Source organism: Silurus aristotelis (genome assembly GCF_946808225.1).
Source record: "Silurus aristotelis genome assembly, chromosome: 9".
Classification (NCBI taxonomy): domain Eukaryota; kingdom Metazoa; phylum Chordata; class Actinopteri; order Siluriformes; family Siluridae; genus Silurus; species Silurus aristotelis.
In genome coordinates, this window is record NC_139582.1 from 27,736,774 (window position 1) to 27,763,886 (window position 27,113).

The window sequence follows — 27,113 nt, forward strand, 5'->3', positions numbered from 1 at the left end:
TCCTCCTGTTCAAATCTAATGATCTTCATTTTCAATTACTATCATGTGTGACCATTGATTGGTTGGAATGAAAACCTGCACCCACACTGGCCCTTTCTGGAAAAGATTGGAGACCCCTGCGCTACAACATTTCTTTGACTCATCTGACTTCTGGTCATCCAGTTTTTGAGCTCAACCAATGGCTTTTCGCCGAGAAAAGCCTTTTTTTTTTGCTATCATCCAATACCGTTGTTTTTCAGGATCTTCCAGTGCTCCTGAGCTCTTTGGTACATCACACCGGGCCCTGCTGTCATATTGGAATAGCTGAAATCATCTCTAGTCCTTTTATCTGGTTCCTTGTAAGTAAGATAATGATTCAAATATAATAACAACATGGTATGACTCTTTATGACACAGCTATGCACCATGACTCATAATCGTAGTGTCCGGTTTCACCCAGAGAAGGACAGGTTCCTCTTAAAGATTTAAACCGAATTATGCATTGTTTTACTTCAAGCGTGGTACACAGCTAACAGTAATGTTGCCGTCTGAATATTCATGGAGCTGACTGTATATTCAAGGTACACGCTAAGTCAATATTAGGTGTTTGTTTTGAGAAGATAGCAATGAACACTGCGAGGAGCTGCACTCGACTTTTTGGTGAACTGACGTTACAGTGTGTATGTGTTACAAAATGTATATATATATCCATGATTTAGAGATTTTGTTTCCCAAGCATGAAAGTCCTACAAAACCCAGAAAACCGAAACAGATTTACTGTCAAATATGTCCAAAGCACTGTGTAGAAAAGCGTACGTGTGTGTGAGGGCTACAGGAGATCATCATCATCAAAACCAAACAATCCCTGTACTTTTGCTTCTTCTGGCCGAGAAAGCCGAAAGGTTTTTATCAGTAAATCTACCTCTTATTGGTTCTGTTTTTGATGAGTTGACCACATAGAACCATCTAAAATAGTAGAGAACATGCTACGGACTTACTGAATGCAGCAATGGCGAGGATCAGTGTCACCACGATGGACACCACTGATACCCACAACGCCTTCTTCCGGTAATTTTGAGCTTCGTGGGGTTTCAGACGCAGACTGCTTTCTAAAAGATCTGTGAATTAAATCCAATCAGTCAATGAATCACAAAGGACCATCTGGTGCAAATATACATATTGACTTAAGTAGCCAATGTTTTGAATTATCCAAAAATAATTAGAAGCTTTTTTTTTCATGTAAGAGTGTATATCATATATATAGCATAGTTCCATACTGTACCTCTCTACAATACACTACACTACTCTACACCATACTACACCACACTATACCTCTCTACACACTACACTACACTACACTACACTACACTACACCATACTATAACTCTCTACACTACACCATACAACACCATACTATACCTTTCTACACTACACTACACTACACTACACCATACTATAACTCTCTACACTACACCATACAACACCATACTATACCTTTCTACACTACACTACACTACACTACACTACACTACACTACACTACACTACACCATACTATAACTCTCTACACTACACCATACAACACCATACTATACCTTTCTACACTACACTACACTACACTACACTACACTACACTACACTACACTACACTTCCCTACACTACACTACCCTACCCTACATCATACTGAACCCCTCTACACTACACTACACCATACTACACCATACTCTACCTTTCTACACTACACCATACACCATACTGTACCTCTCTACACTACACTACACCATACCGTACTACTCTACACTACACCATTCTACACAATACTATACCTCTCTACACTACACCATACTATACCATACTATACCTCTCTACACTACACTACACTATACCATATATCTCTACACTACACCATACTACACCATACTGTACCTCTACACTACACTACACTACACCATACCGTACCTCTCTACACTACACCATACTATACCATACTATAGCTCTCTACACTACACTACACTACACTACACCATACCATATATCTCTACACTACACCATACTACACTATACTGTACCTCTACACTACACTACACTACACCATACTATAGCTCTCTACACTACACTACACCATACCATATATCTCTACACTACACCATACAACACCATACTGTACCTCTCCACTACACTACACTACACCATACTGTACCTCTCTCCACTACACCGTTCTACACGATACTATACCTTTCTACACTACACCATACTGTACCTCTCCACTACACTACACTACACCCTACTGTACCTCTCTACACTACACCATTCTACACGATACAATACCTTTCTACACTACACCATACTGTACCTCTCTACACTACACTACACTACACTACACTACACCATACTATACCTCTCTACACTACACCATACTGTACCTCTCTACACTACACTACACCATACTATACCTCTCTACACTACACCATACTACACCATACTATACCTTTCTACACTACACCATACTGTACCTCGCTACACTACACCACACTACACCACACCATTCTATACCTCTCTATACTATACCATACTGTACCTCTCTACACTACACTACACCATACTATACATTACTATACCTCACTACACTACACCATACTATACCTCTCTACATGACACCATACTGTACCTCTCTACACTACACTACACCATACTATACTTTTCTACACTACACCATACTGTACCTCGCTACACTACACCATACTACACCATACTATACCTCTCTACACTACACTACACTATACCATATATCTCTACACTACACCATACTACACCATACTGTACCTCTCCACTACACTAAACCATACTGTACCTCTCTACACTACACCATACTACATCATACTATACCTTTCTACACTACACCATACTGTACCTCGCTACACTACACCACACTACACCACACCATACTATACCTCTCTACACTACACCATACTACACTATACTATACCTTTCTACACTACACTATACTGTACCTCGCTACACTACACCACACTACACCACACCATACTATACCTCTCTACACTACACCATACTGTACCTCTCTACACTACACTACACCATACTATACATTACTATACCTCACTACACTACACCATACTACACCGTACTATACCTCACTACACTACACCATACTGTACCTCTCTACACTACACCATACTATACCTCTCTACATGACACCATACTGTACCTCGCTACACTACACTACACCATACTATACTTTTGTACACTACACCATACTGTACCTCGCTACACTACACCACACTACACCACACCATACTATACCTCTCTACACTACACCATACTACACCATACTATACCTCTCTACACTACACTACACTATACCATATATCTCTACACTACACCATACTACACCATACTACACCATACTGTACCTCTACACTACACTACACCATACCGTACCTCTCTACACTACACCATACTATACCATACTATAGCTCTCTACACTACACTACACCATACCATATATCTCTACACTACACCATACAACACCATACAGTACCACTACACTTCACCATACTGTAACTCTCTCCACTACACCGTTCTACACGATACTATACCTTTCTACACTACAACATACTGTACCTCTCCACTACACTACACCCTACTGTACCTCTCTACACTACACCATTCTACACGATACAATACCTTTCTACACTACACCATACTGTACCTCTCTACACTACACTACACTACACTACACCATACTATACCTCTCTACACTACACCATACTATACCTTTCTACACCATACTGTACCTCGCTACACTACACCACACTACACCACACCATACTATACCTCTCTACACTACACCATACTGTACCTCTCTACACTACACCATACTATACATTACTATACCTCACTACACTACACCATACTACACCGTACTATACCTCACTACACTACACCATACTACACCTCTCTACAGTACACCATACTATACCTCTCTACATGACACCATACTGTACCTCTCTCCACTACACTACACCATACTATACTTTTCTACACTACACCATACTGTACCTCGCTACACTACACCACAATACACTACACCATACTATACCTCTCTACACTACACCATACTACACCATACTATACCTCTCTACACTACACTACACTACACTATATATCTCTACACTACACCATACTACACCATACTGTACCTCTACACTACACTACACTACACTACACCATACTATACCTCTCTACACTACACCATACTGTACCTCTCTACACTACACTACACCATACTGTACCTCTCTAAACTACACCATACTATACATTACTATACCTCACTACACTACACCATACTACACCGTACTATACCTCACTACACTACACCATACTGTACCTCTCTACACTACACCATACTATACCTCTCTACATGACACCATACTGTACCTCTCTACACTACACTACACCATACTATACTTTTTTACACTACACCATACTGTACCTCGCTACACTACACCACACTACACTACACCATACTATACCTCTCTACACTACACCATACTACACCATACTACACCATAATATACCTCTCTACACTACACCACTCTACACCATTTTAAACCATACTGTATTATACTACACCATACTATACTCCTAAATACTACAACATAATACTAAATCAGACTACACTAAACCACTCTATGCTTCATCACTGTACTATTCCACACTACACTACTGTACACTGTGACTACACTATACTGTACTATAATCACACTTTATTACGCTCTGTTATACTCAGCTAAATGTTTGCATTTCGTACCTGAATTTGAGCCCGCGGGTGTATACATTTACTCTATTTGCTTTACAGTGTTGGTGAAACACACACACACACACACACACACACACACACACACACACACACACACACACACACTCTACATTACAGAATCAGTACTGATGTCAAAGTATTAGTAGAACATAAAAGTGTCAGCTCTGCATTAACACATACGCACGTGCGCACACACACAATTTGGAACAGTACAGATATAAAAGTAAAAAAAAAAATAAAAAAAAAAGTGTCAGCAAAGCATCAACACCTGCGGTGTGTGTGTGTGTGTGTGTGTGTGAGAGAGAGAGAGAGAGAGAGAGAGAGAGAGAGAGAGAGAGAGAGAGAGAGAGAGAAAGTGCTCGCACCTTTATCCTCCACGTCGCTGATCTTCATCTCCTGCTCCATGGTGAAAGTCTCTCCGGATCCCTCTTTCTCTCCTTCTCTATTTCCTTCCCCCTCTCCCTCCTGCTCGGGCTCTTTATCTTCCTCCCTCTGTCCCCTCACACACTTTGGCTGCTGGAGCTGCGGCTCCTCCGCCATGGCGTCTGTGTGGTGGGCGCGCGCGCGCGCTCTCGAAGCCCCACGGAACGTTAGGAACGTCGCACCTGCACGCGACGTTGGGCGACGAGACACGAGGCTCAGACCCACCTTCAGCCCAGAGTCCCCCTCTCCCAGCGCAAACAAACACACACACACACACACGAGCGCACTGTCCCTTACGCGCTCCCCCTGATTCCACACCTGGCGCACGCGCCACACGCACGCGTTAAGTGGAGCTGCAGGATTGCGGCACGCGCGCTCTAATTAAAAAAAAGACCAGACTTCCGAAAATGTGTGTGTGCGCGCGCGTGTGTGTGTGGATTAGAGCGCGCGCAGACCCGAGTCCTTCCTGCATCCACAGCTCGCGCGCACTGTGCGCACCTCCCTTTCTCTCTCTCTCTCTCTCTCTCTCACTCTCTTTCTCTCTAACACGGAAACCCGAGAGCCACGCGCGCAACTTCACTGTGCTGATCACACTTTATTACACTGTCAGAGGGAAAACACTTTTCCGCGGAGTAAAACCTGGTCTGTGTTTTATCGAATTAGTTATACATCGAGCTTCTGACATGCGGGAATGAGAAAATATATAATGCTGATAGAAAATCGGAAAAATCTGATGTAAAATGTGATTGGATGCACGAATGAATATCAGGGGGGAAAAAAACAATGCATCTAACAATGTGGTCTTAAAATGATTGACTGGATGAATAAACAGATGGATGGATGAATTGATGAATGATGAATGGATGGATTGATGGATGGATAAATTGATGTATGGATGGATGGATGATAAATGGATGGATGGATGGATGGATGGATGTAAGATGGATGGATGGATATCATAAAAACCACTGAATCTTGAAATGACCAGTTGACCGTCTGAGCAAAATAAGTGAATGCACATTGATGGTCAAAACACCCAAATAAAAATGTTGTCTAGAATCAACAAAAAAACTATCAAACAAACAAACATTTATTTGTTCAGCTATTCAGCTATTTATTTAAAATGATTGGCTGGTTGACCAAATAAATTAATGGATAAATGAGTGGCTGCATTGATTTATAAAAAAAAAAAAATGAATAAATGTATAAATGAATATCTAAAAATGTCTGAGTAAGCAAATAAATGAATGAATGAATGAATGAATGGCAGAAAAACTAAATGATTGGCTGAGTGAATGAACAAATGAACAAACGAAAGAATGGATGAATACATGAATAAACAAATGGATATCAGGAAAAGAGTGAGATTTAATAACGTGGTCTACAAATAGACGAATAAATAAATAGCTTATTGAATGAATGAATGAATGAATGAATATTAGAAAAACTATCGCATCCAACAATGTGGTCTAAAAATGAATGAATCAATGAAGGGATGGATGAATGAATGGATGAATACATGAATGAACAAATAGATATCAGGAAAAGGGTGAGATTTAATAACGTGGTCTACAAATAGATGAATAAATAAATAGCTTATTGACTGATTGACTGATTGAATGAATGAATGAATGAATGATCACAATGTTATGCAATGCAATAATTGATCTAAAATGGTGTTTATAAATGAATTACTGTCACCATCCTGAGGGCTCTCTGTTCTTTATTAACTCCAAATGCAGTTCATTAAATGACTCCTTAAAGGTGAACCTCAACATGTCTGTAGACTCAGGAAGCAGGAGGCATTTAAAAGTGAAATAGTGAATGGCTCTTCTGAACTCTGAACAGTTTAAAGAGCAGAATAGGTTTTTTCTTTATTCATCATATCCGATATGAACACGAGAGCTGTTCCAGACAGTACGCCGGTGTAGCATGTGCTTCTGTTTAGCTTGTGTCAACACTCCTTATGTGTTCTTTTGTAAGATCAGATTGAGAGTCCTTGTAGGTTTCCCACTCCACCTGCAAATAGGACTGGGGGAAGCCCCTTTTGGCTACATTACATGGACCAAATATTGGATCTGAATGCGCACAAATCTCCATGAGCACCCGGCAAAATCTAGTGGAACATCTTCCCAGAAGAGTGGAGGTTATGATGATAGCAAATGAAGAATAATTGTTGAATGAGATACGCACATATGCTGCAAGTCCTGGTCATTAAAGCTCAGGTTCCAAGCTCTGGTCCTGGTCTACCCTTAGCTCCTACACATTCTACACATTTCTCTCTGATTCATCAATCCTTCCTACAGTGCGATCTCCAGGAATAGGGCATTAGGCAAAGTTAAGAAAACTGTGCCGGGAACCCAAATAAGCGTCATTGTGCTTCCATCTTGTGTCTCAACACTAAAATAGCAACCTAGAGATCAGCAACTGAGAACCAACAAAAGGCTTAGTAACAAACTTCTGGATCTGAATCTCTGCATTCACTGGTTTGGTGTCAATAAAATGAATTTAGCCAGAATGATAGGGTTTTTATTTGCTTCGCCTCACATTGGGTGGACTGTTATTGAGATTTGAGAGATATCAAACTATAATAATCAATGCTACCCAGGAAAATATTCCCACTTACTTTTTTCAGCCTTTGTGGAATTGTTGGAAGATAAGATCATAGGTTAAGATAGAACTCGATCAATCCCGAAGGAAATTCTTTCACCGGAGACTGCTTCAGAAGACAAGAGAAAAAGAATCGATACACATATATAAAATTATGCATAATTAAAAAAAATAAATGTAATACAAAAGGTGCTGCGAACTAAGAACATCAGCTCCCAATAGCTTCCAAAAGCAGTTTTGTTCATGTTTTTCTCCATTTGTCTCAGAATATTGACATTTCTGACATCCGTCAAGGGGTCAGCCTTCGTCTCCACTGGAAATGGACTGAGATAAGCGTTTTTGTATTTTATTTTTTCTTATGTAACAGCTCTAGTTTGAGCCAATCATCCCTACAGTTCTCCACTTGGCCCGAGGAGTTCCCGAGTAGCTTTCTGACAGTCCTCAGATTGAATCTGACAACCTTCCGATCGAGAACCGCTGAGCTCGTCACCAGCTGGCAGGAGCCGAAACGAAATCGATCGTCAGGCGCGGATGTCGGATCGCTCACGGGCCGGATCCCGCTTTGCTTAATCGATAATCACGTAAAAAGCAGCATTCGTTAAAAAGCTCTCCGCATCGCACAGACCGTAAATCTACTAGGGGGTCGTCTGAGGAAAAACAAGCCAGAGAACCGATCTTATGCTGTGAAACTTATCGATGCATTCAGTTCAGCGAGAGAAAACCTTTAGTAAGCTATTCGAAGAACCTTTCATTACAATCGCATGGAGTCGTGGTCCCAAGGGCCGTCCTCGAGTGGGTTAAAACAGACAGCGGGATTGTTCTAAATCTTTCCTCTTCCATGAGTTTTCGGAATTGTGAAAAAAAAAAACACCCTGGAATGAGCAAAGAAAAGTCCAGAGTTGGGCAGAAACAATGTTTGTAAAAGGGGCTCCCCCATTAAAAGTTCTGTATAGGGCAGACATTGTAATCTTTACTTGGACTTGTTTTTGTCTGCATTGATAGACTCCACGGCAATGTAGGGGCTGGGCAAGATGACCCATCCGCTGTCTCTGAAGACCTGCCTACATGTTAAGATGAGGCGGTCAGGGTCTATGGGTCTGGCCCCTGGTGAGAGTGGATGTTGGCTAGGAGTCAGATTATGAATGTGTATTCTTCATCTGTATCCATACTTTATAAAAAGGAATTGGACATCTGACCATGATATCAATAATTGCTTGCTGAACATCACTTTCCAAATTCATGGGATTAATGCGGAGATGCCCCCCAGTACCATCCCTTCCTTTCTTGCTCCAACGACCTCCGATTCTCTTGGATGAAATTCCTCTAGTTTTTGGAACATGGCTGTTGGATCTGGCACTCATATCAAGTGAAAATTGATTTGAGTTGAGGGCTTTTTGAGTTCCAAAGCCAACTCTTGTGAACCATCTCTTCAAGATGCTTGCAAAAGGAGGTGGTAGCTAAGTGGTTACGATGTGGGACTGATCAGAAGGGCGGGAGTTGAAATCCCAGCACCACCAAGCTGCCAGTGCCGAGCCCTTGAGCTTTAACCCTCGAGGGCTCGGTTTGTATAAACGAGTTAATTGTACTGTATGTCGCTCTCGATAACAACATCTGGCAAATGCCATGAATGTAAATGCATTGTTTTTAATTTGTTTGTTATTCTGGAACAGGTTTGATGCCCCTGAACTTCTAATGGTAAGTGTACAAAGACATGTCTAAAGACAAGAGACTTTTACTTTAACTTCGCTACATTTCAAGTCAAATATCTGACTTTTTACTCAACTACATTTTAAGAAATCAGTCGTTCCTTTTTATGTATTGGCGGATAAAAACCTAACTGGTCAATCATGGCAGCAAGCAACCAATCAGGGTTAGTGGTATCTACTTATCACCAACATACAGTTAAGTGGCAAGCAGAACATTTTAAATGGAAAAAATTATGTAAAAAACTCCTGAATCAAACACAACACCCGTATTTGTGTGATAATTTTGAAGTACTTGAAAAGAAGTTTTTGGGCTCATGATCATTTTATTAAATATCAATCAGAGTTTGACTCATTAATATCATTCAATTTTTTTTATTTTAGAGCATTACTTTAACTAGATTAATATTTTACCTACTGTACCGCTACTTTAACTCAAGTACAGGGTTTGTGTACTTCGTCCACCACTCTTTGGGGAGTACAATAAAGGGACTCTTTCACACTTTCTTTTACTATATTTGACATGTCATATGAAAAAAAAAATGGTGAACTGCTCATTGTCAAATCCAACCAAATGTTGATTTACCACACAGTCAAATAAGATTCAAGAACTTTATAATCTTATGAACAAGTTGCTTGGAGCTAGGAATAACAAAAGTGAACGTGTAAGTGGTAGATGAAGTGGTAGTGGCTGAAGTGGTAGTGGATGTAGTAGTGGTAGATGAAGTGGTAGTGGATGTAGTAGTGGTAGATGAAGTGGTAGTGGTAGATGAAGTGGTAGTGGATGTGGTAGTGGTAGATGGAGTGGTAGTGAATGTAGTAGTAGTAGATGAAGTGGTAGTGGATGTAGTAGTGGTAGATGAAGTGGTAGTGGATGTGGTAGTGGTAGATGAAGTGGTAGTGGTAGTGGATGTAGTAGTGGTAGATGAAGTGGTAGTGGTAGATAAAGTGGTAGTGGTAGATAAAGTGGTAGTGGTAGATGAATTGGTAGTGAATGTAGTAGTGGTAGATGAAGTGGTAGTGGTAGATGAAGTGGTAGTGGATGTAGTAGTGGTAGATGAAGCAGTAGTGGATGTGGTAGTGGTAGATGAAGTGATAGTGGTAGATGAAGTAGTAGTGGTAGTGGATGTAGTAGTGGTAGATGAAGTGGTAGTGGTAGATAAAGTGGTAGTGGATGTGGTAGTGGTAGATGAAGTGGTAGTGGTAGATGAAGTGGTAGTGGATGTAGTAGTGGTAGATGAAGCAGTAGTGGATGTGGTAGTGGTAGATGAAGTGGTAGTGGTAGATGAAGTGGTAGTGGATGTAGTAGTGGTAGATGAAGTGGTAGTGAATGTAGTAGTGGTAGATGAAGTGGTAGTGGAAGATGAAGTGGTAGTGGATGTGGTAGTGGTAGATAAAGTGGTAGTGGTAGATGAAGTGGTAGTGGATGTAGTAGTGGTAGATGAAGTGGTAGTGGTAGATAAAGTGGTAGTGGTAGATGAAGTGGTAGTGGATGTAGTAGTGGTAGATGAAGTGGTAGTGGTAGATGAAGTGGTAGTGGATGTGGTAGTGGTGGATGAAGTGGTAGTGGTAGATGAAGTGGTAGTGGATGTAGTAGTGGTAGATGAAGCAGTAGTGGTAGATGAAGTGGTAGTGGGTGTAGTAGTGGTAGATAAAGTGGTAAATAAAGTGGTGGTGGATGTAGTAGTGGTAGATGAAGTGGTAGTGGTAGATATAGTGGTAGGGGATGTAGTAGTGGAAATGGATGTAGTAGTGGTAGATAAAGTGGTAAACAAAGTGGTGGTGGATGTAGTAGTGGTAGAAAAAGTGGTAGTGGATGTAGTAGTGGTAGATAAAGTGGTAGTGGATGTAGTAGTGGTAGATAAAGTGGTAAATAAAGTGGTGGTGGATGTAGTAGTGGTAGATAAAGTGGTAAATAAAGTGGTGGTGGATGTAGTAGTGGTAGATAAAGTGGTAAATAAAGTGGTGGTGGATGTAGTAGTGGTAGATAAAGTGGTAAATAAAGTGGTAGTGAATGTAGTAGTGGTAGATGAAGTGGTAGTGGATGTAGTACAGTAAAACCCTATTGTATGAGCAACTAATAGTACGAGCAAACAAAGATACAAGCGACCTTACTCGCAAAATATTACCCAATTTTGCGAGCAAATTTCGAAGGCACTAGCAAACCCACGCTGCCGGTTCCCCGCATTCGGCCGAGGGTACCATTAGTCGCTTAGTTGATCTCGTGTCGCTCGGTCTCGAGAAGGTGATCAAGAGAAGGAGATTCTCCTTTCAGAATCTAACTTCCTTCCTTCCCCTCTCACCATCCACCACCATCTCACACTCGCAATTAACCACTACCACATGGGTAAGTGTTAAATTATGTTTACAGTACAGTACTTAATTTATCTTTATTGTTATTACAGTATTTTATTATTTTATCAATAATGTATTTCTTTGTCAATACAGTACATGTGTAGAAATTTCTGACATGATGAAATCTCCTCAGTTCTAGTGAGCATGGATGCTTGGTGTGTGCTACCACTACCACCTAACATCTCTGGATGGTGTTTCTGTTTCAGCGTGTACGGCTGTCAAAGACCTTGGTGTGATTATTGACTCGAGTCTTTCCTTTGAGGCTCACGTGAATAATATTACCAGGATCGCCTTCTTTCACCTTAGAAATATTGCTAAAATTAGAAATATGATGTCGTTACAGGATGCAGAAAAACTAGTTCATGCTTTTGTTACTTCTAGATTAGACTACTGTAACGCTTTACTGTCTGGGTGTGCGAGTAGGTGCATAAATAAGCTTCAGTTAGTTCAGAATGCAGCAGCAAGAGTCCTCACTAGATCTAGGAAATATGACCACATCACCCCTGTATTAATCAGTCTACACTGGCTCCCAATCAAATCTCGCATTGATTATAAAATTTTACTACTGACATATAAAGCACTTAATGGTCTCGCACCACCGTATCTGAGTGAACTTCTGTACCAGTATGATCCTCCACGCCTACTTAGATCAAAAGGTGCAGGCTATCTGTTGGTTCCTCCAATAATGAAGATTACAGCAGGGGGCAGATCTTTCTCTTATAAAGCCCCGCAGTTATGGAACAGCCTTCCTATCAGTGTTCGGGACTCAGACACAGTCTCAGTGTTCAAGTCGAGGTTGAAAACATTTATTCAGTCAAGCCTTTAATCAGTAGATTTTTTCTCAGGTAAAGGCTCAGATCTGGAGGGAACATTGATATAGAGTGTTTGGTGAACTGGGATATTTGTACGCTGTCGTCCCCTCACATTCACGTGTTCACTCAGGTTTGTTGATGGTGGTGTGGTGGGCCGTCTCTTATCCCAGAGATCCCTCATGTCTGTGTTGCCTTCTGGTTCTCCCTTTTAGTTATGCTGCCATAGCGAGTCTTGCCGGAGTCCAAACTGCACAGTGACTTTAACTCTCATGCAACAATAGGTACACTTAATAATCCATATCCTTCTCTTCCTGTCACCCTCTTCTCTCTCTCTCTCTCTCTCTCTCTCTCTCTCTCTCTCTCGGTCGAGTTAAACATGCTCCTGAGGCTCCAGTGACCACTGTTCCTGCCCCTCTCCCCCCCATGGATCTTCCCACTTCATCCAGGCCTGCCTGGATTGGATGTCAACAGTCTCCTACACTGATGTCAACAGTCTCCTACACTGACTCAGAAATACACTTCGCTTTTGATCATCATCACTGCACCCCGCAACATTGTATACCCGCCACAAATGGACATTCGGTGTAACCCAGATGAGGATGGGTTCCCTCTTGAGTCTGGTTCCTCTCAAGGTTTCTTCCTTATGCCATCTCGGGGAGTTTTTCCTTGCCACAGTCGCCAGTCGCCACCGGCTTGCTCATCAGGGACAAACTTACTCATAAAGAACATATTCATTTTTAATCACCGCATTATCTGTGTAAAGCTGCATTGAGACAATGTTCATTGTTAAAAGCGCTATACAAATAAAAATGAAAAAAATGAATTGAATTGGTGTGATTCATAATGTATACTGTGATAAATTAGAAAGAGGGGAATTAAGTTAATTATGGTTTGTTTTTGTTGTATAAATTATTCGGCGCATGTTCGACGGCGTCCTGCTAAAGTTTTTCCGAGCTTCATCACACGGCCAAACAAGTTTCGAGATCCAGAATCTTTATGATCTTATGGACAAGTTTCTTGATTAGCCTTTTAGCTACTGTATCTTATCTTATCTTTTGCTGCTCCTGCTGTTGTTTTGATCCCCACCCGCTAGGTGGCGGTGAGGATAACTGGAGCGGGAGGGGGGGAGGGAATGTGGCGGATGTGCCTCGGTGACGTCGGCGGAAGGAGGGGCGGAGCGGCGTCGGGGACGGAACATGGCGACGGTGCTGCGCGGCTCGACGAAATGGCTCTTCACCCGGGAACAAATCGAGAACACGCCGTCGCGCCGCTGCGGAATCGAGCCCGACCGCGAGTTGTCCTACCGACAACAAGCCGCCAACCTCATCCAGGACATGGGGCAGCGGCTTAACGTGTATCCTTCCGGCTCGGGGCTCAGGGGGGGCCGAGGTGCGGATCCGTTAGCGTGATTTTTTTTCCCTCTTCGGTAATGTCCGACTCCCTCTCGCGCTGAACCGCGCGTGACCCTGAAACGACCCGCTGCGTGCTATTTAGTCGTGTTTTCTCACGTGTAAAGTATTTAATACTAATCGGACCGAGTGGAAAGTGGGGTACAAAGAGGCTGTGCTTCGAGCTCGAATATCCGACGGCGGGTTCACACGAGCTAACGGCTAACAGCTAACCGAATTTTCCTACATTTAGTAATAATAATGGTAATAATAACAACATAATAATCATATAGAACTTACAAAATAACGTTTTCTTGTATTTTCTTAATGTAATAAATGTATTAAATAAGAAAAAGCGTTAGTTTTAGACCAGGCCAGTTTCCCAGGCGAATGCTAATGCAGCTAGGCGGAGATAAGCAAAGGTTATTAGCTTCCCAAACTAGCGCTCGTGCTCACGTCTTTTGTTTGAGTGGGAAAATTAAAAACAAATTGAATATATACAATTTATATTTGATATACGGACGAGTTTTCTGTTTTGAATTTAGTTTCGGTGTTAAACGTTTCCGGTGTCGGTGTACAGAAAATATCGCGGTGTCACGGTACGTGCAGTATCGCGCGTGTCCCCGTGGCGTCGTGTTCGGTTTGAGCCAAAAGGGTCCGTGTTAAACTTTTCATCGACTTACAACACCCCCCCCCCCCCCCAGGTATGTCACAATTGTTGGCACCCATGTAAATTTGGATACTTTACACCTGAATTTATAGGGGTGCCAATAATTTGCGTGAGTTGCCTGTTTGGGCACCTTCGATGGTTTGAACACATCTGGAATGATGTAGTCAGTGGGGAAAAAAACGCATTAAACGCGTCTCTTAGTCAGCCTCGTGAACTCAACTAGAATCTTGGAGTTCCCATGGGTGTTGAGTGCTTGTTAGCTGCTTTTCCTTCATTTTCCAGTCCAAATTATTGGGTGATAACCGAAAGCCACTGTCCTTTTTGTTTTGAACAAAACCCAGAGGTGTGTTTGGGGTCATTGTGCTGTTGGGAAAACACATGGCGGTCCTGCTAAACGCAGATCAGATATGATGGCATGTTGATATGCTGGTTAGTTGTGCCTTTAATTTTTGACTCCTCCACACCATCATACCTCCTCCTCCATGCTTCACAGTGGGAACTACACATTCGGGAGACCTCTGTTCTTCCTCTGCAATCTGATTACTTTATCCGTTGCAGCAGAGGTAGCTCTTGCTTTGTACGTTAGTTGTAGTACTATAATATTGACTTTGTACGCACAAGACAACTGCTGGTCTAAAACACGTTAAGAAAGCAAAATATCTCGAGTTCGAGGCACAAGCGGGAATTGTAGCCCATTCCAGACGTCTTCCTCATGACAGTTTTGTCTTCAAAGCTAAATGTAGCTACTTCAGACAGTCAAAAATAGCAAACATATTCTTGAACATGTTTTAATACGTGTTCTTTCTTCGGTTCACAAGTATGCCGTATATTTCTATTGATATTTTTTGAAAATAATAATCCTGGGTGAGTAGGAACAGATAATGAATTTGTTTCACAGAGGTATAAATATGAGGTAACACACTGCCAAATCCCCTTAGTCATTCATCACAGTGGGTACGAGTGAAAAACATGGCTGTGATTTGAAATCTTGTTGGGCTTCATGAAATAAAGTGGATATAAGACACCTGGAAAAGCATGGAAATGTCTGTTCATCATCGGGGATGTAATCAGCAGGAAGTCCGCACTGTGAAGTGAAGTAATCCGGCAGAAAGTTACACAACAGATGCAATCGTTCAGCAGACACACACAATCTCGGGTCCCATTCAGCACGTGAACTGAAATCGCATACGGATTCGTAGCACGTCATGACGCGTGACCGGTAGATCAATACGCGATCTCTTCGTCTAAGAAACACACTCTGTATAGTTTAACGTCGTATCCGGCCGGGGTGCGTTTGGGCAGCGAAAGCGTGAAAAGGTTTCCGAACCACATCCGGACGTGTGCTGTAATGAGCAGCTGTTCATGTGCCCTGCATGGTCATCGTTTTCCTGAGCGTTTTCCTCTGCAGCTCCCAGCTCACGATCAACACTGCCATCGTCTATATTCACCGGTTTTATATGCTAAACTCCTTCACAAAGTTCCATCGAAACGTGAGTAACTCCAACCCACGGCGCTGTATTTAAGCTTAATCCACGTCATGGGTAACGCCCGTCTAACGTGCAGTTCTCCTCTCCTTCCTTCCCTCTCTCTCTCTCTCTCTCTTTCGTAGATCATCTCTCCCACCACTCTATTTTTAGCTGCTAAAGTGGAAGAGCAACCGCGGAAACTTGAACACGTCATTAAAGTGGCACACGCCTGTCTTAACCCACAAGAACCTCCACTGGACACCAATAGCAATGTGAGTGTTTTTTTTTTTTTTTTATGGCCTGAGAGAAATAACACAAGTAGAGATAAAAGTAAATTGTCTGTCTGTAGCAGTATTTTTAGATTTTAATATCAGCGGGGGGGCTGAGCGCCATGCTGATGCGTGATTGAACACATCCTGACGTGACTTTTGAATTGAACACAGTGCCCTCATGCGGCACTTTTGGTTAAAAAGAAACGGTGATCATTTGTCTTTGTTGGTTAATATTTTATTGAAAAAAGTATAAGTTGTGGAGATCAAACAATACAGTTTATTATATATGAAGTGTAGAGTGCAACCTCGATTCTCACGTTCTCTGACCCCTTGTGAGGAACAAAAAAGGCGAGGTTTTGACTCCTTCAGATGGTTGGGGTACTTGAAATGTACATGTAGTGTAAACTCAAAAAATTTGTGAATTACTTGTCACAAATGTTTTCTTTACTACTTTAATTGAATACTACAATAATAAGTATGTAATTTATTAGAACTTAAGAGCCACTCGCACGAGTTACTCCTAATCCGGTTCCAAATGAAAAGTCGCCGAATATCGAGGTTCCTCCATTGTGTATGTAAAATAAAATTGTGCACCACGATTATTGCCACCCTTTAGTCAGTCCTTTATCCATGTGCTCAGATTCCCCTCCTATAATGACTCATAATGTTCCTTACACAACGTCTCCCGAGCCTTCAGCTTAGGGCTGAAGCGAATTCTTGAGTAATTCGAATAAAAAAAATGCATCGAGGCAAATTATTTGCTCGTTATGCTTCGTTTAGTCGATTTAACTACACATGGAGCACAGCGTTTCCCTACGGACCGTTATCACCGAACGCATTTTGAATACAACAAAGAAAAAAAAAAAGAAAAAAAGATTTGCTTGTTTAGAAAGGGTTGAGAAAGTTAACCAATATTTTGTTAAGAAAGGGTGCCAATATTTTTGGAGGGCCACGTCCAATTGATGGAATAATAAAACAACTGAAATGAATGCTTCCAGGGGACCTCTCGAGGTATTCGCAGATTCAGAGCTCGGGGTTTATTGGATAGTTAGTAGATAAATACTTGGTGTTCTTACAATGGATGCCTGAGGTTGAGCTTCGTTCTGGTTTATAGGGTTTATCTGATTTAAAAGTCCATGTTGCTGAAGTGTGTGTGTGTCATTTGTTTGTCTGCAGACATACCTCCAACAAGCACAAGAGCTGGTGCTTCTTGAAACCATAGTGCTGCAAACACTCGGTAAGTCTACAGATAGGTGTAGTGTGTGTGTGTGTGAGAGAGAATGTTGACTCACAGTCTGTTTACATGTTCTGATTTGTATGTACTGGAACGTTCCTGCCATGTCCGGTCTCCGAGTCTAATGATGCGCTTTGCTTCTTTCCAGGCTTTGAGATAACTATAGATCATCCACACACGGATGTGGTGAGATGTTCCCAGCTAGTGCGAGGTAGAACTTCCTGCTTTACTCCACACATTTATTTCTGTTCTTGTGCATTATTTCACCTGAGTGTCCCCATATCCTGTCTTACCAGCATTTCAGACGATAAATTCTGTTTTAAAAAACATCCTTATCAACGGGGTTTCTGCAGAATCCTGAATAAAAGGCGAAAAAAAAAAAAAAAAAAAAAACTTTAGGCCTTAAGTCTCAAATTTGCTTAATTGTTTATTTTGAAGTCTATGTAACAGCAACACTAACGCTCATTGAAACACACTTTTTTTTTTTGTTTCCGTTGCGTTTGTGGTTCATTCTTTCGCCTGTTCAAATAGAGTTCGCAGGATTACGAGTACAAACGAGACCGACACTGCGAATCTCTTTCCGATTGTAGCATTTTTATTTTTCAGCTACGGCGAAGTGCAAATTCAGTGATACTCAAAAAAAACAATCAAACCCCAGGCCAAATTCTAACAACAAAATTGTGTGCGTGTGTTTCAATGTGAAGAAGATCTTAAATGACATTCCTAATAAGTCTTAAATCTGATTGGTGAAACCTTAGGAAACCCTGATCAAATAATTTTTTACTTGTAAATAGTACAATTATGTACAAATCCTCTATTTTATATTGATGTGTCAATGTTACTGCTACCTGATGATCTGGTTTTGTACATTATATCTGGTGGAAATAAAATAGTTGCGCTCTCTCTCTCTCTCTCTCTCTCTCTCTCTCTCTCTCTCCACACAGCGAGCAAGGACTTGGCCCAGACCTCCTATTTCATGGCTACCAACAGGTTGTTACCCTGACCGTATTTGTTGCACTACTATGGCACCCTATAGCTTCCCGTTCTGCCCGCTTCTCCTCCCTGTAGCCGACGCCCTTGCTCGCGCCATGGCACGGGGTGGCAGGCTCGTGGGCGCCCTCTTCCCTCCCCCCTTAAAGGCGCGGTGCGGTGTACTGTACAAGGGCCTAGTGTTGGCACGGGAGGCTGAACGGCACAGTGCGAGGTGTAGAGGTGCTCGAGACTATTGCTTGATTCAGAGTGCAGTAGGTCTAATGACTCAATTGGTAGCCTGAATATCAGCTCAGGGTTGCACAGGGGTAAACTTAGAGGCTGTGACGGTAAGTAAATCCACTCGCAGTTCTTTATTCTCTTGTCAAAGTAAAACTTGATTTAAAAAAACAAAGCAAAACATTTTTTCTTTTTTTTTACTTTTTAGAATATATACATGTAATCCTAATTTCTTTTTTCTTTCAAATTATTACATTTTAGTTTTTATTTTAATTTGCTAATATTTTTGTGCTTGTTAAAGCTAATCATTTTTTTCTAGTCTTTTTTTTTTTTTGGTGTGTAAATGAATTCCCATTTGCTCTTTTCATATTTCTCTTGTCGGTGAGATTTTTTTTTCTTCAAGGATGGGGAAAAAAAAGTACTTCGATCCAAGTTCTAATATAATTTTGTCTTGTACATCCGAGCACATGGGATTGTTCAGAGTAAACAAGTCCAGTGATTCAATGGCAGGAAAGTGACAGGGCATTTATTCCTGGTGTACCACTGTGGTCCTTAGCGTTAAGGATGTGAAAGGAGGGTTAAAAAAAAAAAAGCAAAAAAGCAGAAGAAACACCAGTACGGCTGAAATTGCGCTGACTCGTGGAAAGACTAAGATCCCATCATGCTTAGCGAGGTTAAAACTCAGTGCAGAAGAAGAGAAAAGCAGTATGAGGGATTAGTGTGATTAATACATGAACTTTAGGGAGTCCTCTATTAAATCTAGACATTGTATGGACAAAAGTATTTGGACTTTCTTCTGCAAATTGTTAGCACAGTGCTGGAGGATGCAGTTGTGTAGTCTCCCTGAAGATTTGCTTTATATGGGTTGGAGTGGAAGATCTCGAGTGGTCTGCTATATTGAGTCCAGGTTCACTGCCACAAAGACTCGCAGTATCTCACAAAAGTGAGTGCACCCCTCACGTTTCAGCAACCATTTTAGTATCTTCTCAGCGGACAACACTATAGAAAGAAAACGGGTAGTTGTTAGATTTACTGTCCTCTGAAAAATAACTCCACATACAGCCATTATTGTCTAAATAACTGGCAACAAAAGTAAGTACACCCTGTTATAAAAGCTGTACGTCATGTAAAAATGCAGACACACGTCCTATTAATCAGGACCATACTAATTTGAGCAGTTAAAATGTGGTGCTTTGAGTACAATTCTCTCATACTGACCACCGGATGTTCAACATGCACCTCATGGCAAAGACACTGAGGATTTGAGAATTTTAATTGTTGCTCTCCACAAAGAAGGTAGAGGCTGTAAGATCAGTAACACCCCGCAACAGAGTTACACTACAGTGGCCAGAGTTTTCCAAGACGGGTTCCACTCAGATCTCGGAGGAGCGAAAGAGGATCCCAGCAACAACCTGTGCGGCTCTGGTGAATTCCATGACCAGGAGGATTAATGCAGTGCTACATAACGATGGTGCTCACACAATAGTGACACTGGATACAGTTTTGACATGTTCACGTAGGGTGTACTCATTTCTGTTGGCAGTTATCGAAAGTAATGCCCGTATGTAAGTTATTCTTCAGTAGACTGTAAATCTGTACACTGACTACAAAACTATATCCAATTGTCCCCTAAAACATAACAAATGGGTTGCTTCAATGTGAGGGGTGCACTCACTTTTGTGAGATAATGTAAAGCTAAAGCTTTGTTATTGGAAACTTGGTTTAATTTCACGCGTGATGTTACTTCATCAACAGCATTTAATAAAACCATGCGCTATAAATCACAAGCCTCCCAAACTCTACAGGAAGAGAACCAAATTGTTTGTAATGTACAGGTGCATTTTATACCAGAAGTAGTACTTTGTTGTGCACTTACTATAATTTCTACTCTTAATTATTAATGCATCGTTCATTGCACAACTATTCACCTCTTACATTTGTCTTGGCTGCTTACCCCAGACATCTTCCCAATATCATAAAGCCTACCAACTTTATTTAGGATTTCCTGTTTTGCACAATATCTTCATTCTAATTATTTTAAGCATGCATATTTCACACATCTGGCTCAGTACATGTTAAAACTACCTTTAATTGCAGTTACAGCAGACTCTGATCTGAACAGCCATTGCTCCACTGTAACCATTCTTTATTTCTTTTTTCGTTTTTTGCATAACGATTTTCTCAATGAGAAAATGTTCCCATGTTTATTGTCTTGTTTGAGTAAACCTCCACCCAGTTTCAAGTCTCTGGGTGTCTAGAACAGGTTTCATTAGAGGTTCTGCATCGCCATAGCATTATGCTTCCACCACCATGCTTCCCACTGATCCTTCAGCCGCCCCGGTCTTTCAATTTTGCCTTCTTTACCTTTACAGTTGCATCAGAATAATTTTTTTTTAGTTTAGAATTTGTTTCACAGAAATGAGGTGTAATCACAGGGTTTCTTATTGTAAGTACATTTTCCCCACACCCTTGCAGTGTAACGTAAAATGCGGAAACGGAGGCGAATACTTAGGCAAGGCGCTGTCTTAAAAAATGTGCATCTGTGGAAAGAGCCAATAGGATGCTTTAAATCAAGCTTCACACTTCTTTTCTTTAATTTTCTTTAGTTTTTTTATGATGAAGATATTTGTTTGCAATTCACTCACTGTTTGTACTTTTACCAGCATCCTATGCAGCAGTTATCCATGTACCCACAAAAGCCCCCCCGTGTGTTTGTTCACTGTGATCTCACAACCCCCTGACCCTAGCAAGACCCTCTCCTGTCTCAGAACTACACTTGAGGCGAATTGCGTTGATCACCACCCGCACAAACACTGATTAATTTCAGCACTAATTGCTAAAAAAAAAAACCCACAGTACACTGACACCCACTTCCCTTTTTTTTTGTTTCTTTCTGCGTTTTCTGCAGTTTGCACCTGACCACGTTCTGCCTGCAGTACAGGCCCACAGTGGTGGCGTGTGTGTGTATCCACCTGGCCTGCAAGTGGTCCAACTGGGAGATTCCCATCTCGTCGGACGGAAAACACTGGTGGGAGTATTTGGATCCAACAGTCACCCTGCAGTTACTAGATCGTGAGTACACTTCTCTTAAGAATCCGGCTATTGATCTTTGTGAAGAAGAGCAACAAATGAGTGCATGATATTTTTCTTTGTCATGAAATCAGCAGGTTCAGCTAATGTATTCACTATATGACAAAAGTTTGTGGACACCTGACCCTTTTGGAACACCCTATAGTTGTGGTGAGGAGGCCTGAAGTGTAGTCCAGTTCATTGTTCAATAGGGTTGAGGGTCAGCTGTTTGCAGGAGATCTTTCACTTAAAATCCTTCATGAAGTTGGCTTTATGTGCAGGGACATTGTCATGCTGGAACATTATTTTTTGTATTAACGGTTTTTGGGATGGCCGAAAAAGTCGGGTGTCCCAATACTTTTGGCAACGCCGTGTATGATTCGAGTCATTTGTGTCCGAATCTGGTCCATGTTAATGTTGATGTTTGTCTAGAATATAGAAGCCTTATGTGGTCCTGCTGAAGCTAACGGCTCTTCCCTCTGGTTTCACTCTTTGTTCAGAGTTAACGCATGAGTTCCTACAGATTTTGGAGAAGACCCCCAGCAGGTTGAAAAGGATCAGAAACTGGCGGGTATGTCAGCATTTTTTCTTTTTCAAACCTTTAAATTTCACTGTAGTCCCATTAGTTCTTGTAGAGAAACTGTAGCTTAACGTTGGGAACTCTGCTGCTTTAAAATTTTTTTTTTTTTTTCAGGCCACTCAAGCCGCCAAAAGGTCCAAAAATGAGAGCCAATCGGTGGCAGGCTCCTTTCAGTCTCCGGACTCAGGCCCAGACAGCCTGCTGCTTGACAGTAAGACTGATCTGATGGGAGGCTTGTATCCAGACCCCTCGACTTTGTTCCCCTTAGACACGCTGAACGGCTTGGGCAACCCCGGCTCCTCTTACGTCCAGGCAGACGCCCACTCGAGCCTCCAGGGGGTCGCGATCAGCAGCAAGCCGCAACACACCGCCACCAATAAACTGAGTCTGGAAAAATACAGGGAGAAACAAGCGGCCGAGCTGCTGCAGCGCCGCAAACACGGTCACCTGCTGCCCGAACCCACGGCAATGCCATCGTCTTCGTCCTTATCCGCAGTGTTGATGTCCTCCGCGCAGTCCTCTTCCTCGCTGGCGCGGGTCAAATACGGCCAGCCCGGACAGGACCGGGAGACAAAGAGCGGCTCGTTGAAACGCCGCCACCCTTCGTCCTCGTCTTCCTCCACGGACAACGGCGCTGCGAGTCAGGAGGAGCTCAAGATGAAGATCAAAATGTCGGAAAGCGGCGGCGGTAAGAGCAGACACAGCCCTCGCTCGGGCCGCGAGAAACACAGAGCTTCGAAACACGACACCTCACACACACACGCCCACAGCGGCCACCACAAAGCCCACCGCTCTTCCAAGAGCCACGCCGGAGCCGCCCCCTTGCCCCCCGCCCAGCCGGGGAAGCTCGACAGGAGGCCGGGAGAGGGGCCGAGCGCCGAGAGCACGGCTCCACTGTTACTCAACGGCCAGCACATGGACTACGCAGACACCTTCAACATGCTCGACTCGCTGCTCAACGCGCACAACATGAACTACTAAAGTGCACGCAATCAGATTATTCAAAACTGCAAAGGAGGGTTTTTTGTTTTGTTTTTTTTAAGAACCGATTTACGTTACGAAAATAACATGGTCCGTTATTTTCATCTTCACCACCTAATTTATCCATGTTGCTCCAGTGAAGAAAAAAAAAAAAACAAAATGAGGAAAAAAGGAAATAGCTGTTGTATGTCCGTGTATTCACAGTTTTTAAAGCTTATTACGTGAAAAGCAGCCTGGGAAATACTGTCATGTCTTTGGTCCCGGCTGTAGCGATTGAAGGAAATCCGATTTACGAGACTAAACGAAAGTTGTAATATGTCTGTGTTTGTTCTATATACTTGATTTTATTTTATTTTTTATTTTTTATCAAAGGGATGAATTTTGAGGAGACGTTGACTTCGCTGTGGGAGGTGCAGATAACCACCGTTTGCTCATTTCTTCCCCGTCCTCCCTCTTTTAAAAAAAAAAAAAAAAAAAAAAAACAAAACTAAAAAATGCTATGTCTGTAATTTTTACAATGCTCAGGTTTGGAGATGCTTCAATACGTGAGACATGATGTACATCTATGAACTCGTAGAAAGTTGGCGATTCTCGCTGTAGTACTGAACTTTGCCTCGCAAATCTACTGCTTTTACCTCGAGGGATGGCGTTTTGTCCGCTTCGTTCCATCGCCTTAACGCTCGTAAGAGGCTTTTCCCCCTTGGCTTGTCCGGCATCCCTCCCGTCCCCGTCCCCCTCCCGCCCTCCTACCTCATTAGCCCTTTAAAGTGATTTGTGAAAGCCTCGAACGAGCCGATCAGGTGGCGCCACAGATCAACAAGTAAAAAATAAACAAATGATTTGTACACTTCCCTGCCAAATTGTACCCTCGCCTAATCTCGTTTGTTTAGAGGGTCCGAGAAGGTCGGCTTCCTCTAACCCCGTCCATTCACCGTTGTATAAATGATACGAACTTCCCAGCGGAGGCTTCATCTCCGGTAATACTTCCTTATTGCTTCCTCAGGCCGAAGACATCGAAGAGTTCCGTGTCTTAACGCGCGCAAACCATCCAGTATAAGAGGAATCGGGACGCGTTCGTATCGTAAAGCTTCTCTTGTTTAATACTGCGATACAGCATCCATATGATGTAAGAAAATAAAATAATGCTAGTCCTCAGATACCTGGAGGGTCCAGTAGCTCAGTGCCTCATGAGAAATTTGTTTTCTTTATCCTTCTCTGTGAAGTGCTTTCTCGTTCCCTTTAGGATGCCACAGTTCTTTGTAAGAGCCTGGAATACGAGTCAAAATCTGGTGATCGTGTTGGATGACTAATAAACCACCCTGAAAAAACAGACTTTTTAATGTCTATTAATCTGTTTTGTAAATTTGTTTGTTTTGCGGTTTGTCGAACGTTTGGGCTCGATTTGGATTAGACCAAAACATGCACTCAAGCTGACTTGATGTTTGTCTTTTGTTGTTGCTGTTTGGGCGGGGTAAAGGGAACGTGTTAAACACCGTGAAATTTCATAACGTGAGAATCAAATAATGGCATCTTTTATAGCAGAAGGTGAAGTCAGTTCTCAAAGTTGCTTTTGTTGGAAGCAAGAAAAATGGGCAAGTGTAAAGAGCTGAGGGATGAGGCCCAAACTGATCTTTCCCAGCATACCTTCAAAGGTGTTGTGGGATCTACACGAGATTCAAACGGTTCTTAACGTTCTTGCGGATCAGCATGTAGATTTCGGTCTAACCACTTCCCCAGAACAGCAGGTCTTGTGGAGCGTTCTTCAAAGGAAGGAGAACCGAGAAAAGTCATGCTTTATGGGAAGAAGCCTGCAAAGACGGTGTGATGCTCTGAGAAATGTTCTGCTTTGAAACTTTGATTCTTGGCATTCTTTGACACGTACCACCTACCAGACCATCTCATAGGCAACAGTGTACACAGGGATAGCACAGTAGCTTGCTTTCAGGCTTAGAAGAACAAGATAACGAGTTCTAAGTAGAAAAGTCCGATCCATGGAGAACCCACGTCACGACATACAGGAGAAAGGATCTGCTTAAAATGTCTTTGTACCAGAGATTTTTGTGTAGATTTGATTTCTCCATGTCGTTGATATTGTAAAAAAAACCCCTCATACTGTAGATGACCTTTATTGAATACACAATATGGATTTTTTTTTTATTGGGTACAAAACATTTAATTTTCAAACCCCAGAGTTTGCATCCTGTGGTGAGTAAAATAATGTACCTACATTAGTGCTTTTTTGTTTCCTCTCACCCATTTTCCATTATCTGCTTTCTAGTGTTCGATTCCACAGCCTATATTTTGCGCCACTAGAAGGCGATGTTGAGTCGTGTATTCGCAGCAGCTGCTGGTCTTTTCGAATGTGGGCTGAAGGGGACACTTGAAAACCCCGGCAGAACCATTCGAGAGTCTTCATTCCCCAAGAGGCCGTGCGCTGATTTATGGAGATTGTCACGCCGTTGTACTCGGAACACAGCGGCCGAGGCCTCTCGGTTGAGCAGGTGTGTGCTCACGTACACAAACTCAGCAAACGGAGGCAGATGCTCCACTTTCCTCTTGGCGTGAACCTGGAAAAAAAAAAAAGATTGTACATCTTAAACTTCTGTATAAATGAATGTTCTAGTTCTGTTGTCTGTCTTGTGGCAGCGAGGGAAAGTGGTGATGTAATGCTTGAAAAAAAATCTCCACTATCCTGCCTAAGCCCTCCCTTTCTTTTATTTCCAATCAAACCGCTCATGTTAAAAGCCGAAAGCTGGATCATGTATAATACTGCATATGCTTTTATATATAAGCTCGATCACGCCTATAGACAGGACTGTATATCTGCAACATTTATCCATGTGTAACTTCTGAGATCTTTGGATGGCTATTGTGCAGTAGGAAAAATCATAGGACACGACCAGCCCTGAGTACCAAATTTAGTTTGGTGCAACGAATAGAATGCAATAATGAAGTTTTTATTAAATATACATACAGGGATAAAGACCTTGTGACTCAAGTCATGTCATGATCAGTCAGTTTGTAGAACACCAAGTGCTACTGTGATAAGAATCCTGGAAGTAAGAAAGGTTAGTGTAAAGGATAGGGTGGAAGGAAGGGCAAGGGGAAGAGTGTGGGAGGGTGGAAAGCTGGAAAAGAGGAAGAACAAAAATTTAAAATAATGGATGAGGAGGAGGTAAGGAAGAACTGAAAGAAGTCAGGACTCAATGATTAGAAGAGAAATGTATAAAAATAGGATAGAAATAAAGAAAAAAGGGATGATCAGGGAAGGGTGCTGAAAAACTGTGCTCCCACCACCGAGTGGCAGAGGTATTAAAATTGGCGCCTATCTCAAGTAACCTCCTGGAATCACTCTGGGTCTTAAGACCCTCGGGAACCCTGCAAGAGTCGTACCCGTGGCTCCTGACCCTACATTAAGCCCTCCATGTTGAACTCCATGTTCGGGAAGTAGAGGCTCATCGGAATTCAGATCGGAAAGTTATGGGATCAAATCCCAGCACTGCCAAGTTGCCACCGCTTGGC

General features: G+C 42.1%; 3 protein-coding genes across 6 annotated transcripts in view; 1 reads left to right on the forward strand and 2 right to left on the reverse strand.

Moving 5' to 3' along the window:
• The window catches only part of tmem163b (transmembrane protein 163b), a 47,740-nt gene extending 41,712 nt beyond the window's left edge, over positions 1-6,028 (reverse strand). The window contains exons 1-2 of one of the 2 annotated variants that reach the window (XM_083550728.1): positions 5,185-6,013; positions 978-1,097 (exon numbers count right to left, since the gene is read on the reverse strand). In XM_083550728.1, the coding sequence (XP_083406854.1) occupies positions 978-1,097; positions 5,185-5,359 (295 nt within the window). In that variant the 5' untranslated portion in view covers positions 5,360-6,013. Of the gene's footprint in view, positions 1-977; positions 1,098-5,184 lie in introns of both variants that reach the window. The other variant, XM_083550729.1, reaches the window with a different exon arrangement.
• Positions 6,029-13,820: 7,792 nt separating this feature from the next.
• On the forward strand, positions 13,821-24,921 carry ccnt2b (cyclin T2b). 2 transcript variants are annotated; one of them, XM_083550702.1, is made up of 9 exons: positions 13,821-14,076; positions 16,189-16,270; positions 16,390-16,518; positions 17,695-17,755; positions 17,901-17,963; positions 18,697-18,742; positions 21,870-22,033; positions 22,531-22,601; positions 22,725-24,921. In XM_083550702.1, exons 1-9 carry the CDS (start codon positions 13,919-13,921, stop codon positions 23,589-23,591), a joined length of 1,641 nt encoding a protein of 546 aa, XP_083406828.1. In that variant the 5' UTR covers positions 13,821-13,918; the 3' UTR covers positions 23,592-24,921. The 2 variants fall into 2 exon arrangements, with proteins under 2 accessions (XP_083406828.1, XP_083406829.1); XM_083550703.1 differs by having other exon boundaries at positions 13,875-15,361; positions 15,547-16,270.
• zranb3 (zinc finger, RAN-binding domain containing 3) overlaps positions 24,791-27,113 on the reverse strand; it is a 59,912-nt gene continuing 57,589 nt past the window's right edge. For both annotated transcript variants that reach the window (XM_083550635.1, XM_083550633.1), the window contains exon 21: positions 24,791-26,158. Coding sequence is in view for 1 of the 2 variants with exons in the window: in XM_083550633.1 (XP_083406759.1) it covers positions 25,901-26,158 (258 nt within the window). In the remaining variant the exon portion in view is untranslated. The remainder of the gene's footprint in view (positions 26,159-27,113) is intronic.

Bases quoted from the DNA above. Each gene is read 5' to 3' on its own strand.
- ccnt2b (XM_083550702.1), top strand. From the start codon at position 13,919: ATGGCGACGGTGCTGCGCGGCTCGACGAAATGGCTCTTCACCCGGGAA. The intron at 16,271-16,389 runs GTGAGTAACTCC...TCTCTTTCGTAG, and splicing joins TCACAAAGTTCCATCGAAAC to ATCATCTCTCCCACCACTCT. The intron at 17,964-18,696 runs GTAGAACTTCCT...CTCTCCACACAG, and splicing joins ATGTTCCCAGCTAGTGCGAG to CGAGCAAGGACTTGGCCCAG.